The sequence below is a fragment of the Labeo rohita genome, chromosome 18, assembly GCF_022985175.1.
Source record: "Labeo rohita strain BAU-BD-2019 chromosome 18, IGBB_LRoh.1.0, whole genome shotgun sequence".
NCBI lineage: Eukaryota > Metazoa > Chordata > Actinopteri > Cypriniformes > Cyprinidae > Labeo > Labeo rohita.
This window is the reverse complement of record NC_066886.1, coordinates 10,850,287-10,870,082: the sequence shown is the minus strand read 5'-3', so window position 1 is coordinate 10,870,082 and position 19,796 is coordinate 10,850,287. Positions and strand designations below refer to the sequence as shown.

The window sequence follows — 19,796 nt, the reverse complement described above, 5'->3', positions numbered from 1 at the left end:
AAATATATTCAAATAGAAAGCAGTTATTTTAAATAGTAAATATATTTACTATTATAGTAAATTCTTTAAATTATAGTAAGACTTCTTTAAAAAAATCTTTTGACTGGTAGTGTATGGCTCAGCATATTTATGTATTGTATATTTAATGTATTTATTTTCAATTGATTTCTAATAATAATTTAACAAGATTTCCTTTCTGTTGCTTGTTTGTGAATTTTATTCTATGCAATGACTAAAAAATCATCTGGTCGCGTTTTGATGACGTCTGGGTAATGGCCGCTCTCACTGTGTCGTGCAGGGTTTATGCATTTCTCCGGTAGAGAAAAATAAGAACCCCAGACAGATCGCTCATTGTTTGAACGCAGTCACCCCAAGGAGAGAGACCGGGTGACTCCCTACACTGAGACCCTGTCTCCCGAGACTCTGTGGTTTGAAAGGTGACCGAATGTGTTTTAATACGCGATGTCCGTTTGTTGTGCAGGAGGGAGCGCTTTATTGTTGCATGAGATTTTAGCCAGTGTGCATCGAAGAAACTCCGTGCAACGGCGTAACTCGCGAATTTAGACTTAGGAAGTAACGTATGTGTTATTTAAGCGCAAGTCTCGGGTTTTAGGCGGCGCGATCGTTCGGAAAATGTCGGAAATGGTGTGGTTTTCTAGTGTGCGGGCAGGACTCGGGCCTGTTAGCCGCATCGCCATCAACGAGCTCTCCCGTTAAAGATAAAGCGGCTAGTAAGACATGTGTCGGTCTCCCTCTCATGAATCCATTGCCTTAAATCTGAGAAGGTAAACAAGTTCCAGATGATTCAATGATTGGCCTTTGTGTGGTATGGAAAAGTTTGTTTATTTGTAAAGTTTTGAATGCGGTTAAGCTATGCTTACGTTAGCAGGCTAATGTAAGGTGTTGTTATGGAATAATTTGTAGGGTAATCAGTTCGTTTTAATAAAAATACTTTGTTTATGCAAGAGTGTCTTACGTAAATTCATAATGGTATAGATTTCACCTAAATAACGTTGGTATTAAAGTAATTGTTGCTATCTTAGCTTTGTATAAGACGCTGTCATTCAAAAATAAATGAAGTGACAAGTGTTCTGAAAGTCAGTTTAATGTAATGTAAGATATCAACCGCAGTCAAGCTTATTTAACAAACACAGCTTATTTATTTTTAATTATTTCAACACTAAGTAATTTTTAATATTTGAACACTTTTAACATGTATAAGAACTTGCAAGTAAAAATATTTATAATTGACTTATGTTTAGTATCAAGTCAACCCTTAGTGGGTTCAAGCATTGGCATTTTTGCTGTTTTTTTTCTTTTTATATACATTATAAATGTCGTTTTTGTGTATATTATACTTAAATATTATTATAACATTTTACATTTACACCACCAGTCAAAAGTTTTTTTTGATTTAGATTTTTAATGTTTTTTTTTTGTCTCTTCTTGTCGCCAAGCCTGCATTTATTTGATCCAAAATGCAGCGAAAGCAGTAATATTATGAAATATTTTTATTATTTAAAATAACCGCTTTGTGTTTGAATATATTTTAAAATGTAATTTATTTCTGTGATTTCAAAGCTGATTTTTTTCAGTGTCACATGATCTTTCAGAAATCATTCTAATATGCTATTATTATTATTATTATTATTATTATTATCATCAATATTTAAAACAGTTGAGTACATTTTCAGTATTCTTTGTTGAATAGAATGATCCAAAGTCATCTGAAATAAGCTTTTGTAACATTATACACTATACCATTCAAAAGCTTAGTCAGTATAGTTTATACTTTTTATTATAATATAATTATAATTTAATATAACTAATACTTTTATTCAGCAAGGATGCTTTAAATTGATCACAATAATAATAATAATAATAATAATAATAATAATATTGAGCAGCAGATTGGAATATTAGAATGATTTCTGAAGGATCATGTGACTGGAGTAATGATGCTAAAAATTCAGCATTGAAATCACAGGAATAAATTACATTTTAAAATATATCAAATAGAAAAACAGTTATTTTAAATAGTAAAAATGTTTCAAAATTTTACAGTTTTTGCTGTAGTTTGGATCAAATAATAAAAATAAATTAAAGGAAAAATAAGTGTTTTGACTGGTACTGTATTTACTAAATTTGTTATAAAAGTGTTAGGTTTCCAGGAGTTTACAAAAAAAATAGTTACTGTTTTATTACATGTTGCAAGTATTTGGAGTGGGTCTTAGAGGGTCTGTTAACTTAGACTTTATTTTTGTGTGTTTGTGTTTTTTTTTTTTGCTCTGTGTACTAACTGTTTGGCTCATATTGAATGTCTGCTTCAGAGTTCTTGCTAATGGATACGCCTGAGAGCCCCACCCAGTCCCCACAATCTCCTGAGGAAGAGGAGAAGGGTCTCTCCGACAATGAGCTACTGGAGTCGCCCGAGTCCCCAGCGGATGTAGACAAGGGAGTTTCGGACAGTGAGCTTTTGAATGATGATGAAAATGACGTACAGGAGCGTGGCGGAGACTCAGACTTTGAGGATGGAGACAGGGTAGCAGCTAGAGGCGAAGATCCTGAGGAGGTATCAGACCTGGATGACTACAAGATGGACAGGGAGGAGAGAGAAGACGTCCACCAACCAGACCTCGGTTTGATGTCCCGAGGAAGCAGACAGAACCCTAGCCAGTCTCCAGAGGAGGAAATCCTTGAGACACCGAGATCACCTGATCCTGACTCGCCGGGGCCAGAACACGAGCGACCTTTCACCCCAGTGGAAGAGGAGCGAGATGAGGAGGATGAGACGACCACCAAATCTGGTCTTGGCCGTGCTGAGCTTGAGGAAGAGGATGATGAGGAAGAAGAAAGGAGGAGGAGAAGGAGGGCGGCGATGGTAGTGAGCGATTTGAAGGACGAATCTTCCGTGTCTAGAGATCTGGATGAACATGAGCTGGATTATGACGAGGAGGTTCCAGAAGAGCCGAGTGCTGCTGCTCCTGAGGAGGACGAGGCAGAGAAGGGTCCCGCTGGGGAGGATGGAGAAGATGAGGAAGAGGATGATGAAGAGGAGGAGAAAAGACGGAAGAAAAAGGAAAGAAAACCAATTCTGCCTCCCGATAAAGATACGCCGCTGAGAAGATCTGAAGATTCAAGAGAGGGAGGCAGGAGAGATTCGTTCCGTGATAGAAAGAAAGAAGAAGACGATGGAGAGATTGATGAGGGAGAGATAGATGTAAGTATTTCGAAATCATTTGTGATTAGCATATGATGATTAGAGCTGTTCTATCTCAGTTTGCCACTGCAGGGCAAATTATGAGCGTTTGTGTAGGTGATGCAGAGAATATTGTTTTTGTATAGCCAGACCACAACAGTAGAGGGAGCAATTGAATCCAAAATCTTAAATTTTTTCTAGAATGGAAATCACCTACACTACCAGTGTAGGTGATTTTTTATTTTTTTATTTTTATTTTTTTTCACTACCAAGTCTGCATTTGTTTGATCCAAAGCACAGCAAAAACAGTAAAAATTAGAAATATATTTATAAATTAAAATAAGTGTTTTCTATTTGAATATATTTTAAAATGTAATCATAAAATGTCTTTAGTGTCACATGATCCTTTAGAAATAATTCTAATATGCTGATTTGCTGTTCAAGAAACATTTATTATTATTATTATTATTATTATTATTATTAATATTTAAAACAGTTCAGTACATTTTTTTTCAGGATTCTTTAAATAGAAAGATACAAAGATCAGCGTTTATATGAAATTAAAAGCTTTTGTTACATTATGCACTATACTATTCAAAAGTTTGGAGTCAGTATAAGTTTCAAATGATTAATCCTTTTATTTAGCAAGGATGCTTTAAACTGATCAAAAGTGATGATAAAGACATTTATAGTGTTACAAAAGATTTCTATTTCGGATAAATGCTGTTAAATGCGGATAAATAAACTTTCTATTCATCAAATAAACTGAAAAAATTCTACTCAGCTATTTTCAACATAATAATAATAAATGTTTTTTGAGCAGCAGATCAGAATATTAGAATGATTTCTGAAGGATCATATGACTGGAGTAATGATGCTAAAAATTCAGCTTTGAAATCACATTAATAAATTACATTTTAAAATATATTCAAATAGAAAACAGTTATTTTAAATAGTAAAATATTACTGTTTTTGCTGCACTTTGGATCAAATAAATGCAGGTTTGGTGAGCAGAAGAGACTTTAAAAAAAAACATTAAAAATATTACTGTTCAAAAACTTTTGACTGGTAGTGTACCTTTGCGGGTTATATTTAAGACAGTTATTATCTATTTTATTATACATTTTAGTCAGTTATTTTAGACTCTGTTATCAGCATATGCTGAAGTAGATTTGTCTCTTGCAGTCTCTGAGAGAATGTCAGTTGTTTTTACTTTCGCTTTCTGTATAGTGAATTGACTGAGGTTAAGACGCTCACCGGCATAACTAATGCATAAAGTTTTCACGTTTCTTGTGTGATATCCATTGATTCGCCTTCATGGTTTAAAACAGAAATATATTATCCAATATAGCGACGTAACCGCAAACCCCCATGCGTATGCATCTTAAATGCGGGGTGACATGAATGAGGAATCAACTCGGTATGCCATGCTGTCTGAAACACATCTCTATGCTTGTGCGCGCTTTGGGTGTGTGCAAGAACACAGCGTACGTAACACATTACTTCTGTTTCGTTTCTTCTTGTGGTTTTAAGTAGCTTGAATGTGTAAATTGGCAAATTAATCTGCAAATCACATGCCGAACAGTGGGGTCTGGACCTGGTTCATACTATCACGGATCAACTGCGATCCGTTTAAGCTTTAATAGATTATGTGACAGATCAGAGCAATCTTTTATTTACTAATTCAACATTAAATCATCAAATTGTTACTCCATACCGATCACATACAACGAAAGTGCAGAATAATTAGAACAATCATTTATGCACAATAAATAACGGAGCATCATATCTATACAAATTTTCCCTAGAACGTTCTCATGACCTGGTTGGGGACCTCTATTCTAACCATTCTAATGGATTCACAAGTTTCAAGATCGATGTTCTAAAGCAGCAGTTCTCAATCTTGTTCCTCTCATCCCCTGCTCTGCATCTCTCTCTCTCTCTCAGATCAGCTCAGCTGCTCCAACAATGAACTGTTCCACTTATTAACTTATTTTCACATAGCTATGACAAGCGTTAAACACGAACATGTATGTGGTTGGCGTTCTGTATTAAAGCTTTAAACATGATAAAACCATATATTAAACTTCTGAGGGAGGGCCGTTTTTGTGCTAGCTGAAAAGCAGTGTAAAATAAAGGTAAAATATTTGAAAAATGTGATTTTTTTTAAAAACGAAGCATAAAGGCATGTTGCTTTGCACCTCATAAACACAATCAAGCCTTCGAAAAGATCCATTAGACCACCCCTTTAAAATAAAAAAAAAATAAACCTTTAATCAGTTATTAATAAGTGCTACAGTAAGAGTGTTTTTCTGTTATTTTTATTAGGATGATGATCTTGAAGAGGGGGAGGTGAAGGACCCCATGGACCGGAAGATCAGACCCCGACCCATCTGCAGGTTTTTCATGAAAGGTAGTTCTTCATTCATGTGATTTCCTGAATGGTTTAAATCAGCTGATACAGCTTTTAACATTTAATGCTTTAGCTTATTTCTGAACAAACTTTGACACACTTTTTTAGTAGTCTTTTATGTAGCCCAAAGCGATAATAGAAAGCACGTTATCATCAAGGAAAATTGTTTAAGTTTGATAAGTGTTACATTTGCATTTAGTTTGTTGTTCTGTGTATGCCTAAATTACAACAGTAGGGGGAGCAATTGAATGCAGTATCTGAGCATATTTGTGACGCTAGACCACAAAACCAGTCATAAAGGTAAATTTTTTGAAATTGAGATGTATAGGTCAGATGAAACCTGAATAAATAAGCTTTCCATTAATATATGGTTTGTTAGGATAGGACAATATTTAGAAAATCAAAATATTGAGAAAATCACCTTTAAAGTTGGCCAAAAGAAGTTCTTAGCAATGCATATTACTAATCAAAACATGATCTTTACTTAATATCTGAATGATTTTTGGCATAAAAGAAAAATTGATCATTTTGTCCCATACAGTGTATTTTTAGCTATTGCTACAAATATACCAGTGCTACTTATGGCTGGTTTTGTGGTCCAGGGTCTCGTTTGTCTTTGGAGCAGTGGATGGTTTTGATGTTGACGCTTTGATTTAACATTTTTTTGAACTATCAGTATATATTTAAATACCACAATGGCTTCTCTCTGGTCTCTGACAGGTAACTGCACATGGGGCATGATCTGTAGGTTCATCCATCCAGGAGTCAATGATAAAGGCAACTACTCCCTCATCTCCAAGCCAGATCCCTTCTCTCCTAACGGAGCACCTCCTGGAGGAGCAGGAAGTGGTGGACCTCACCCCCTCATGCCTGCTAACCCCTGGGTATGCATCCTTTGTAAAGAATTTTCTACTATTTAGTTTCTTCCTGTATTAAAATCGTTAAAATTTCAATTCCAGGGAGCCCCTGCCGTAGAAGAATTGCCTCCCCCTCCACCGCCTCTAGATCCACCAGTGGAGAGCGCCTGGGAAAGAGGCCTTAGACATGCCAAAGAGGTACAGATATTACCTCCATGCATGTTTTAAAATTGCTTTTGAGTCAACCATTTAAAAAGTTTCATTTCTAGGTACTATTATACAGTCTATGGGTTTTTTGAGGGGAACTCTTCCATTCAAATTAGTCTGTAGTGTGTTCGTGGTTTGCAGTGATCACAAAAAAAATTGTAATTTTTTTTTAACTAAGCTAACATGATTTCTGTATTTTGATACTCGCTATGCTAGATATGTTAATGTGGGGAGGATTTGTTAAATAAAAGTTGTCAGTTGAACTGAATAACTGAAAGCCTTGTTTCAACTCAAATAAAACATTTCCTTAGGTGTTGAAGAAAGCCACCATCCGTAAAGAGCAGGAACCTGATTTTGAGGAAAAGCGTTTTACCGTAACCATAGGTGAAGATGACAGAGACTTTGACAAAGAAAATGACTTCTTCAGGGAACGCGGATATCGTATCACCAGAGAAATCAGAGATGCGGGGTATGAAAAAAAAAAAAAAAAAAAAGAAGACTTATCAGGAACTCAATCGGAGTGTGATTTCTTCCATTTGTTATCTTTGTTTCTGCGGGTTCATGTTCAAATATGGTTGTGGGTAGTTAACATACTTAAAGGTAATTGTCATCCATCTAAAACTAATGTTAAAAGCTTTTTGACTATTCTTATGAATATTAGTTTCCATGACCTTATTATACTTTTGACTATATGGAATTTTTGATGCAAAAATTAATTTCACAATGCAGGACCATTTTAAATGGCATCGAAATCTTATTCATTCATGTAAATTTGAAACTAAATTATTCTTGTTGATTAAAAAAACCCATGGGCGTAAGCTCTGACCCATACTGTAATGCTTTTCCCCTTTTCTCTTTCTGCATTGCAGTGATATTGAGTTCAGAGATCCAGGTTATGGGTGAGTATCGTAAATGAAATGCCCTCCTAAAACAAAACAACGTATGCTTTCACTATTAATTTAAACCACTTTATAATTTTACCGATTTCTATTCGTTTCTGTGGTAGTGATCCATATGGCGACCCATACTATGATTATGAGATGGAAGCTTTTTGGCGAGGAGGCCAGTATGAGAATTTCAGAGTGCAGTACACAGAGACCCCACTGCCGTACTACCCTGTGAGTACATGCTGATGTTGTGATCAGCTGTTTTACTGTCTTGTTTACTATATTTGTTCCAAGGGACATTTAGGTGGAATTAAATAACAGACATAACAGCACCTAAATGTGTTTATTATATAAAAATAGTTGACTGTTCAGTGTTGCATTTGATCAGAATCAAGTATTCCTAAGAGACATGTACCTAAATGTGACCCTGGACCACAAAACCAATAGCATAGGTATGTTTGTAGCAATAGCCAAAAATACATTGTATGGATCAAAATGATTGAATTTTCTTTTATGCCAAAAATCATTAGGAAATTAAGTAAAGATCATGTTCCATTAAGATATTTTGTGAATTTCCTACCGTAAATATATTAAAACATAATTTTTGATTAGTAATATGCATTGCTAAGAGCCTCATTTGTAGGGCCCTATGAAATCTGTTTTATTTTTTTTTTTTTTTTACCAAATTTCCGTTTTATTTCTTCCCACATTCAGTTTTTTCCTTTTTAATTTTTCTGGACTCCTTTTTGGTGGTTAAATCAAATTTTATTAATCAAAAAGCCAGTCTAATTAATTAAAACCATGAAACTTGTTTTTTTAACATCAGTTTATCAAAAGCTCATTAAAATGTTTTATTTTTTCTCACCTTATATTTTATTGTTATTGTTTTAGCATTTTCTCGGGCGATTTTCTCAATATTTAGATTTTTTTTCACCCTCAGATTCCAGATTTTCAAATTGTTGTATCTCGGCCAAATATTGTCCTATTCTAACGCACTGTATATCAATGGAAAGCTATTTATTTAGCTTTCAGATGATGTATAAATCTCAATTTCAAAAAATGTACCCTTCCGATTGGTTTTGTGGTCCAGGATCACATATTTGTAGTACTTAACAACTGAGATTTGTTTTTTGGTTCGTATCAGGACCGAGAGCGGGAACGAGATCCACGCGAGCGCCATCGCGAGAGGGAACGGGAGCGTGAGAGAGACCACCGTGAGCGAGAGCGCAGGCAGAGAGAGCGAGAAAGGGAGAGAGAACGAGAACGGGAGAAGGAAAGCCGGCGCAGGAAGGAGGAATGGGAGAGGGATCGTCTCAAACGGGACGAAAAGGAGGGAAGACCTAGAGAGCGGCCTCCCAGAGAGCCACGGGAGAAGAAAGATGATAAGGAGAAGCCACTCAAACCACGTTCGCCCACGAACATGCCACCCAGGTGAGTTTCAAGCTTCCTACTCTCTGGCTGCATTTGAAATCGCATACTTCCCTACTATATCGTAGGTTGAAAACAGTATGTGACAAAACAAGTTTCCCTGAATTCACAGTATTCATAAAAGAGTAAGGGGAAAAAGTATCCGGGTGATTTACTATTTTTGGTGATTCTGAAGTGTGCATAAGATGGATGATTTACTATCCTATGAGGCTACATAGAGGATTTATGAATCGCTGGTGAGTCACATGATGATGACAACATGGTGAATGCCGTACATCCAGATTACATTCATACTGTATAGAAGGTACTCTTTTTGCAGTTGTGAAGTAATTATGTACTCTTGAGTAGGTACTTTTTCGAATATGTGATTTTGGATGCAGCCTCGGTCTTAAATAGAATGCTGAAATGTCACAGACCATCTGATGCATATTGCACACTAAAATCACAAATGTGGTAATATGTAGCATTTTCAGTCTTATTGCCTGGCTGCTACACAAATTTGCGTTGTACAGGTTGTTAGTCTGTATATACTTATTTATTTGAAGTCCGCTGCAATGAATGGACTTGAAGTGTTTGTTGTTTGTGAAGTTCATGTGCAGTTAGTACTTCATTTGAGTTGGAAATTCTGACCACAATATCTACATGTGTTTCCACTAATTATTTGGGAGTTGTCTATGCAATCTTTCACATAGACTGCTGCATTTTAAAGTGATTTAAATTCCCCTTTCCACGTTGGATACTGGTTTACATTACTGTGATATGATCGAATTCATACTTAATTTACGCAGACAGCAGTTTTTTGGTTTTTTTGGCTCCTTGGCTTTTATTGGCTCTTTACTAAGTGAGAAATTTCTTTTCATGTATTTTTTTTTTTTTTTCTAAATAGTGCTTAATTTAAGTATGCCAAATGTTAATTTCTGGAACTGAAAATTCATCTTGTAAAAAGTGTAACTGAAGCTTAAAACATAGTAGATAAAATAATACTTTAATATAGGGCTGGGGCGATAGGGCGATAGTTATCGCACTACATACATTTTCTTGATAACGAGTTCGATAAATGTTCAATATAATGTTTATGCGGCAAAGTCAGAACAAAAGGAGTGCTAGTCATTTAAAACGCACCACTCGGACTGTTTATCCACTCAGATCAAAGTTCAAACGGTGGCACGGCGTGAATTTACTAGAGAAGATTTGTTCACGCGCTGATGAGTCTTAGTCACTAAACAGCACCGTGTAGGGGTGTAACGATACATGTATTCGTACCAAACCGTCACGGTACGAGCATCTCGGTTCGGTGCATGAGGCCTTACAACGAATACAGGCAATTCACCCTCAATCCAGAAGGGGGCGCCCGCAGTAATGCAGCTTTGTTTGATAACCGCCAGCAGAACGTCGAATGCCAGGAGTTGCGCACTTGAAAACAAAGCCCACTAGACAGTGATCATGTGCTGATTCTGAACGCGTCTCTCACTGACAAATGAGTAAAATGTTACTTTAAAGGCTTGCGCACTCAACTGTCTGTGACATGGAGCTTTGAGCTCTTGTATCCTACCTCTGTCATTCGGCACAAATCCAAACATTCCATAATATTTCCTTTTTTGTGAGCCAAATGCTGAACTGTTATTTATTATGTAAATAATACTTCAGTCGCGTTCTAACGATGACACAATGAGGCAGGCACGCTGATGTTTGGTTCACTGTTTCATTTTGATAAAGTAACGTTATCAACTGCGCTGTTAGCAATGCTAGAAGCCTGGAACTGATATGTTTTGTGTTTGAAACAAAAAACAAATAGAACGTCGCTTTCTACCATTTGAGTTTCCTTTCTGTCACAAACCTAGCATGGGTTTTTTTTTTTCTTTTTTTTTTTTCCCTTCCCTGTTGTACCGAAATCATATCGAACCGTGACCTTTGAACCGAGGTATGTACCGAACCATGACATCGGTGTACTGTTACACCTCTAGCGCTGTAATATCCAGTGTGAATCACTTGACTTCACTGAAGAACACAAATGACTCAGTTTAAAGCCAGATAAAACAGTGATGACAAACAGGTGAAACACTGTGTGCAACGATACAGTCAGAAGGCTTTTTAATCTACAAATCACCATCGTTTACCAAAGATTTACTGTAGTAGCACTAACTGCACCATGGTATTATATCAGAAATGTGGGTATATTTGTCAAGTTTTTTTATATTAATGTAGACATGTATTAGATGTATTGAAGGAGGATTAATGGAATATAATTACAGACAGTATTTTTTTGTGATTAAGCTATGGTGTTTATGCATTTATACTAAATGTATTTAGACTACTGTTTTTATACAAATACCTAGAAACCATATTACATTTTTTACCATGGTATTGGGGTGCTATATTTGTGGTTTTAACAGTTATTTACATTTACATTTACATTTATTCATTTAGCAGACGCTTTTATCCAAAGCGACTTACAGGTGGGGAATACATCAAGCGATTTGTCCTAAAGAAGCAAAACGACCTACGAAGTGCTCAAAATACCATATAACAGGCATTGTTCAAATAAGTACAAGCTAGAAAGGGAAAAGAGTAGAAAAGGAATTTTTAATTTTTTTTTTAAGTCAAGTAGTGTCAAAAGAGATGGGTTTTCAGCAGTTGCTTGAAAGTTGTTAGGGAGTTGGCATTCCGGATAGCGGTGGGAAGATCATTCCACCAGCCAGGAACGGTGTAAGAGAATGTTCTGGAAAGTGACTTTGTGCCTCTTTGTGATGGTACAATGAGGCGTCGCTCACTGGCGGATCTCAGAGTTCTGGAGGGAGTGTAGATTGGTAGCAATGAGTGGAGGTAGGCGGGCGCCGAGCCTGTGGTTGTTCTATAAGCAAGCATCAGTGTCTTGAATTTGATGCAAGCTGCAATTGGGAGCCAGTGCAGGGTGATAAAGAGAGGTGTGACATGGGCCCTTTTGGGCTCGTTGAAGACCAGTCGTGCTGCTGCATTCTGAATCATTTGTAGAGGTTTGATTGTGCATGAGGGAAGACCGGCTAGAAGAGCATTGCAGTAGTCCAGCCTGGAGATGACCAGGGCCTGGACAAGAAGTTGTGTGGCCTGCTCAGTTAGAAAGGGCCTGATCTTTCTAATGTTGTGTAGGGCAAACCTGAGGATCGAGCAGTTTTAGCAATGTGGTCTTTGAAAGTCAGCTGGTCATCAAAGATAACACCAAGATTTCTGGCAGAACTTGATGGGGTAATTGTTAAAGTACCTAAGTTGATGGTAAAATCATGTTGTAGAGTCAGAGTGGCAGGGAAAATAAGGAGCTCAGTCTTTGCCAAGTTGAGCTGTAGATGATGTTCTTTCATCCACTCCGAGATGTCCGCCAAGCAGCCTGAGATCCGTGCAGCTACTGTTGGATCATCTGGTTGAAATGAAAGATAGAGCTGCGTGTCATCAGCATAGCAGTGGTAAGAGAAGCCATGTGCCTGTATGATGGGCCCCAGTGATGTAGTGTAAATGGAGAAGAGGAGGGGTCCAAGAACTGATCCCTGAGGAACCCCAGTGGCCAGATGATGTGCTTTGGATACCTCCCCTCCCCAGGCCACCCTGAAAGACCTACCTGTGACATAGGATTCAAACCAGCGAAGAGGAGTCCCTGTGATACCCAGTGATGAGAGGGTGGACAGGAGGATCTGATGATTGACTGTGTCAAAAGCAGCAGAAAGGTCCAGCAAAATGAGTACCGATGATCTGGAATCAGCTTTTGCAATCCGCAAGGCTTCAGTGACTGACAGTAGTGCAGTTTCAGTTGAGTGGCCGCTCCTGAACCCTGACTGGTTAGCATCCAATGAACTGTTCTGCGCGAGAAACAGTGATACCTGGTTAAAAACGACTCGTTCCAGTGTTTTTGCAATGAATGGGAGGAGAGAGATCGGTCTATAGTTATCTATAAGTGAAGTGTTTATTGTAGGTTTTAATGTAGACGTTCATCTTTTAAATGAAAAACTAAAACTATCAAACGGCCCAGAAAGGTGATAAGGACATTGTTAAAATAGTCCATGTGACATCAGTGGTTCAACCATAATGTTATGAAGCTACGATAATGCTTTTTGTGACCAAAGAAAACAAAAAATAGCAACTTTATTCAACAGTTTCTTCTCTTCTGTGTTGTGTGCACAAGTGCCTTTCTATGCCATTAAAACATTTCAGTTGCTTAGCTGTCTATTCAGGGTCAGAAAGCTCTCGGATTTCATCAAAAGATTTTACAGGTTTGGAACGACATGAGAGTGAGTAATTAATGACAGAATTTTCATTTTTGGATGACGATCCCTTTAATATCACACTTTAATATGACACTTGCACAAGGTTGTTCTTTGTAGTTGCTGTAGCTATTTTAGCCCTGTAATGTGGGTATGTTACATTTAAATGGTCATTGAACAAAACGCAGCTATGATTGAAATTTACGCTGGACCGTGTTTATATCATGTAACTCTTTGTTGAGCACTGCAGAGTGACTGTTCTTCTATTTGTACACTGTAAGTTGCACTTGCACATGTAACACGCGTTCTGAATCTTCCGGCATTTTGGTCTTTCCTGACATTATCGCAATAGTTTTCTCCTGTTGGTTTTATTTCCCTTCGCAGTAATTTCTTCATCACCGTTTTCACTTGCATAACCATAGACTCAGATTGCATATTTGATTATGGTGACTTTATGGGAAATTTCCAGGAGGATTGTATCTCATGGCCACACCAGAGCTGCTCTTTTGACCCTCTACGTCATGTCAGCTCTCAATTTTCCTGGAGTAGAGATTCATATTTCATTAATTAAACCAAAATCCCACAAAACATGGACAAATTTCCGGCTCGCTTGTGTTGAGTAAATGACTTGTGTTCTCAGAATTCCACAAAGGGAGAGGGACATGCTTATGAATATGTCCCATGATACTTGCACAGAGTCATTCACCAGGCAGTGTAGGGGAGACACCCACCTACACGATTTGTTGACTTCAAAGACCGCTGTTGCGTCTCACATTTCTCAACTTCGTATGATATTATCTATTTTGTATGAACAATTAGGTCAGCTTGAAACTGGTTAAAATGCACAATCATACTTTCTTAAAATCATACCTTGTGACTAATGTATAAACACAGAGTTTCAGTTCCACAGAACACATCTGATGTGGTTAGTAAAATGCTTCATGTTTCATTGACAGTGCTAGATACTCAATACAGTATTGTTATTTGTGTAAAAAGTAAGTGCCTGTGTATTTATGGGCAGTAGCACCATTCAGATACAATTAGATTTTTGTATTAAATTACGTTATATTGATCCCAACTGGTTATTTATGTACGTAATAACTAGGCATAATAACTATAATAACGCCTTAGGCTGAAAGATATTGTATTGTGGTGTGATTGTGTATTGTGTCTGGTGTGTGACTGCTTTTATCTTTACTACTAGTCAAAAGTTTGGAATAATGAAAATGTATTGTTTTTGAAAGAAGCCCCTTATTTTCACATAAGCCAAAACATATACATAATTGATTATATAACTGAGCACCAATTCAGCATATTAGAAGGATTTCTGAAGAATCATTTGATGCTGAAAAGTAATGGCTGCTGAAAAAATAAAAAATAAAAAATTAGATTCACCGATTGGCTCAACCAACTAGAGTTTGGGATCTGTTTGTCTGAGCAGTTTAAGACAGAGATAGTACAGGAAACATGTTTTAAAGTCATTATTTTTGCATTTAATTCATGTACTGGCAACTACTTTTCATTTCATGTTTTGCAACATGCATCTTATGTCATCAGATTTTTCATGACACTTCTCAGTGCAACTAGCACATCTTGCATGATTTTGGAATTAGCTTTGGATTACCTGCATCACAGGTGAAAGTTTGTACTATTGTACTAACTATTTATTGTAATGAGCTGACGTAAATGGTCCGCAACTCTGATTATGGTAGCAATCACGTGATCTTGAAACGAGGGAAATTTTCCGCTTGGCAAAGGAATGAAGGAAAGAAATCATTAAACCTGGATGTTCACAGGGTGAACATTTCCCAGGCGTGGTGAACACAGGAGTGTGCGGTTAGATTGACACGGTTTGCTCACAAACAACTCCCTGTGACGTTGAAAGGCGTGCATGATTACCGTTTCAGGCTTTACCTGAATGTGTCAAGGCAAGCATTATTGTGCATACGTGTATATGTTTTTCATATTGTTGGCTCATCGCTACTCGTGCTGTGAGGTTTAAAATTCAGTCTGATTAGTATAAGGAAATTGACATTTGAAATAGCAATAATGGAAATGCATCATTTCATAACTTTGGCAGTGGCTGAAACTGAACTTAATTATTGTATCTGACTGATACTGCACGTGAATTGATACAAAGGGGGGGGTGATACGAACAAACCCTTAGTTCACAATATAAGTCAATGTTTTTCGCAATATACATCAAGTTTGGGATCAGTAAGATTTTTAATGTGTTTTTTAAATAAGTTTCTTATACGTATCACAGCTGCATTTATTTGATCAAAAATACAGAAAAATGTAATATTGTTAAATATTATTACAATGTAAAATAACTGTTTTTTATATATATATATATATATATATACACACACATTATAATTTAGTTTTTGATCAAAGCTGAGTTTTCAGCATCATTACTCCAGTCTTCAATGTATATATATACACACACATTATAATTTAGTTTTTGATCAAAGCTGAGTTTTCAGCATCATTACTCCAGTCTTCAATGTCACATGAACCTTCAGAAGTCATTCTAATATGTCCTTTTTTTTTTTTTTTTTTTTTTTTTTTTTTTTAGGCATTTTTTTAAAAGCATTTATTAATAAATAGAAAACTTTTCTAAAAACTGTACATTTTTTTATTTTTTGAAAGAAAAGAATACTTTTATGTGCTAAATTGATTAAAAAAAAGTGATAGCAAAGACTTGTATTGTTAGAAAATAATTTTTTGAATAATTGCTGTTCTTTTTAACTTTTTATTCATCAAAGAATCCTGAAAAAAGCAGCACGACTGTTTCCAACGTTGATAATAATAATATTATTAATAATAATAATAAATCAGCATATTAGTATGATTTCTGAAGGATCATGTGACACTTAAGACTGGAGTAATGATGCTGAAAATTCAGCTTTGCGTCACAGGAATTAATTACGTTTTAAAGTATATTAAAATGGAAAACTATTATTTTAAACTGTAATAATATTTCACAATATTTCTATTTTTTTTTCTCCATTTTGACCAAATAAATGCAGCCTTGATGAGCCTAATTGACTTGTTTAAAAAACATTAAAAATCTTAATGGTAGTGTATATATATTAATATAATAGTGTTTATTTTAGATATTAAAAATCATAATCAAAAATACAAAATACAATACAACAAAGATGCAAATATACAGTAGAAGTTTTTCAGGTAGGTGTGTCTGCAGACAATGATGATACAGAAATTAGTCAAATGTAAAAATAAAACATAGTCTTCTCTGTATAAATTACATTTACATTAATTATTAAAGCTACTGAAGTGTTTCATTTATTAATTTGTCAAGTCACTATGAAACCAAAATTGACTATTCTTTTTTTTTTTTTTTAATGTAATGTTGCCGTATTTCTTATAAGTAATTTATCTGTGCACGTTATTTTTATTATTATTTTTTTTTAACTGATGTGCCCTCATAATTTTTAATCAAAATTACTTCCAATGACATTTCTACTTTGACATGTTTACTGGTATAAGAGTGTGACAATGTCACTCGCTTGAGATCACAGCAATAGAGAATGGCAGCGATCCAACCAATTGCAGATGGACAAAAATGAAGTCATTCAGATATACATCACAGTAGGGAAGAAAAGACTATTGGAACTGACATTTCACGGCAACAATGTGGCAACATCAAGCACGTTCTGCACTTAAAAGAGAAGTCCACTTCCAGAACAACAATTTACAGATAATGTACTCACCCCCTTGTCATCCAAGATGTTCATGTCCTTCTTTCTTCAGTCGTAAAGAAATAGTTTTTTTGAGGTTGTAAACGATCCAAGCCAAGGAAGAAGGGTCTTATCTAACGAAACGATCAGTTATTTTCATAAATATAATACAATTTCTATACTTTTTAATGTCAAACGCTCGGCTTGTCTTGCTCTCCCTAAACTCTGTGTATTTTGGCTCAAGACAGTTAGGGTATGTCGAAAAACTCAGATCGTATTTTCTCCCTCAACTTCAAAATAGTACTATATCGCTGTTTTACCTTTTTTGTTAAGGGTGTTTGATCTTTGCATGTTCACTTTGCAAAGACTGGGTCGGTACTTCTGCAGCGATGTAGGATGATTTTAAAATGATTTTTGAAGTTGAGGGAGAAAATGCAATCTGAGTTTTTCTACATACAACTCGGGGCACCATATCAGTCCATTATATGGAGAAAAATCCTAAAATGTTTAACTCAAAAAAACACAATTTCTTTACGACTGAAGAAAGAAAGACATGAACATCTTGGATGACAAGGGGGTCTGTACATTATCTGTAAATTGTTGTTCTAGAAGTGGACTTCTCCTTTAATTTTCTCATTTATGCATGCAAATAATTTTTAGTTCTGTGGTGCACATTTATATATACGTGTCGTGATTATACATGATGAAGTAGAAACTCTATCAAAGTGTTTGTCGCCTTTACATTATTTACATATATATATATATATATATATATATAAAACCCAGCCCTAACTGATTCTGTCGCAGTTACGCTGCCCTCCAAAAGGTTGGAAACGCCCTAGAAAAGTGGGGTTTTGGACAATATTGGCATGAATCCTTTTTAATTTGATAATTTTGCACTGATAAGGGACAGCACAAGCTACGAAAACATATTTTATTACATAAACAGTTTATACATAGAATTTTTTTTTTTTTGATTAATCAAAATATCCACCATTAGTAGCTATTACAGCTCTTCATAATGTGGGCCTAAACTCATTGTATTCTAAACTTAATTGGCAATCAGTTGTTGAAGGTATTAAGGTGTGCTGACCCAAAAATCTTTTAAAAACCTAGGCTAAGTTTAAACCAGTAACCAGGCATCACAGCTGGTAAAAAGGCATGTCTGACTTTGACATGTGTATATTGCCATTATTATGTAATCAAAATGAAAATTGTTATTGCTGGTTTTCAATGATGATGTCAAGTTGCTTTAATGTATTTGCACTAAAAAATGATATGGATTTATACTGATGTTGCCCAAAACCACACTTTGCCAGGGGTGTTTTCAAACTTTTGAAGGGGAGGGTATGTAAATATATTTTGATTTAACACAAATTTTACATTATTGTCATTTTGAATGATTTGTTTCATTTCGCATATGTAATTACATCTTAATATCTGCTGGGAAACCCCCCCAAAATGACATTGTTTTGGCAGAAGGAAACCACAAATATGGCTTTAGATGTGAATATTCAGTTTATTCTCATGTCATTTAATATAAGCCTACTGTTTATGATCCATTTTCTTAAAGTATTAATTTTTTTATGTTTTTTTTTTTATTGCATTAAGCATTTTCATAAAACACTGCTTTGTTAATCACAGCTTTTTTTTTCAATTTAACCAGCAAAATGTTTAAATTGCAAGCCATAATTAATGATTAGGTTTATTCTGAAGCATGCATTTGTTGAAGGTTTCTTTTTCATTTAAATAGAAGTTTATTTTTATGGAATCAGGATTGTCCAAAGATGTGGAGAGGCCAGAAGAGGAATTGATCCAGGTTCTCTTTTCCATTGTGTCTGTGTCTGGTATATTCCTCTGTGTCGCCCCCTTCATTGTTATGTGTTGGTTTTTTGTTCTGCTTCTCCTTCATTTGTATTGCTTGACTGACTGTGATATTCCAGACTTCACTATAATGTCAGGGCATTTTGAACAGATTAATTGAACTGTTAGATTTCGTGCCCTGAGTGTGTTTGCTGAACAAGCAGTTACTCTGTGGTTTTCACCACTATGTACTGTACGCTGTCGTTCATAGTCACGTTTTGTGTGCTTAGAGATTTAGACACAGGACTGGAACTATGCCAAGCCAAGAATAAAATAAATGAGTGGGGAAAATCAAAACAAACTTTTTTTTTTTGTGTCCTGTTTATAGCACAGTATAGCACAATAGTTAAGTATGCCACAAAACAGGTTATAGGTAAAACCCTGTTTATTGTTTGCCGTTTATGGCGGGCGGCTCTTGCAATACTGGAATTGTGCTTTAGCGTCAGTTATTGGTGTTGGCATTTTAAGTTTCATCATTGTACGTCACAAAGGTGATAAATCCAGAGAAACGTCAAAGTGATGAAATGGCAGGTGTTTTGATTCTGGTTTGTTCTTTGTAAACAAGAGTCACGTCAGAGTTTGTCCGTATGGAAATACACTGTATGTTCTAAAAGATTATGTTTACATTCTTAATGTATGTCCCTGGTCATATTTGGCCATTTATCTGTACCAAAAATGTCCTTTAAAACTTAATCTACCACAGGAATACATTTAATTTTAAAATGATTTAAAAAATAATAATAATTTAATTTGTAATATTATACAATGCTGCTTTAAAAGTATTCATAATCAGTTAATTCCGGTCTTTTTCGGCATCAGAGACTTTTTAAAAAACTTTTTTTTTTATTCAGCTCTTTATGTAATCTCGTTTGATCTTCCAAGCTGCATTGTTACAGGCTGTACTTCCTAAAGCCTTTCTTCCTGTGTGAGTCTGATTTTAGTACAGCACACCTTTATAACCTGCTCATTTAGGTGTGACTTAAAATTACATCATCGGCTGAATCCAGGT

General features: G+C 35.7%; 1 protein-coding gene across 5 annotated transcripts in view; it reads left to right on the top strand.

Annotated features, from left to right (window-relative positions):
* Positions 1–268: 268 nt before the first annotated feature.
* zc3h18 (zinc finger CCCH-type containing 18) overlaps positions 269–19,796 on the top strand; it is a 36,591-nt gene continuing 17,063 nt past the window's right edge. For 3 of the 5 annotated variants that reach the window (XM_051135883.1, XM_051135882.1, XM_051135879.1), the window contains exons 1-9: positions 269–437; positions 2,331–3,220; positions 5,528–5,612; positions 6,333–6,496; positions 6,572–6,667; positions 6,988–7,145; positions 7,546–7,575; positions 7,683–7,794; positions 8,708–8,994. In XM_051135883.1, coding sequence (XP_050991840.1) covers positions 2,342–3,220; positions 5,528–5,612; positions 6,333–6,496; positions 6,572–6,667; positions 6,988–7,145; positions 7,546–7,575; positions 7,683–7,794; positions 8,708–8,994 — 1,811 coding nt within the window. In that variant the 5' untranslated portion in view covers positions 269–437; positions 2,331–2,341. Of the gene's footprint in view, positions 827–2,330; positions 3,221–5,527; positions 5,613–6,332; positions 6,497–6,571; positions 6,668–6,987; positions 7,146–7,545; positions 7,576–7,682; positions 7,795–8,707; positions 8,995–19,796 lie in introns of all 5 variants that reach the window. The other 2 variants (XM_051135881.1, XM_051135880.1) reach the window with 2 other exon arrangements.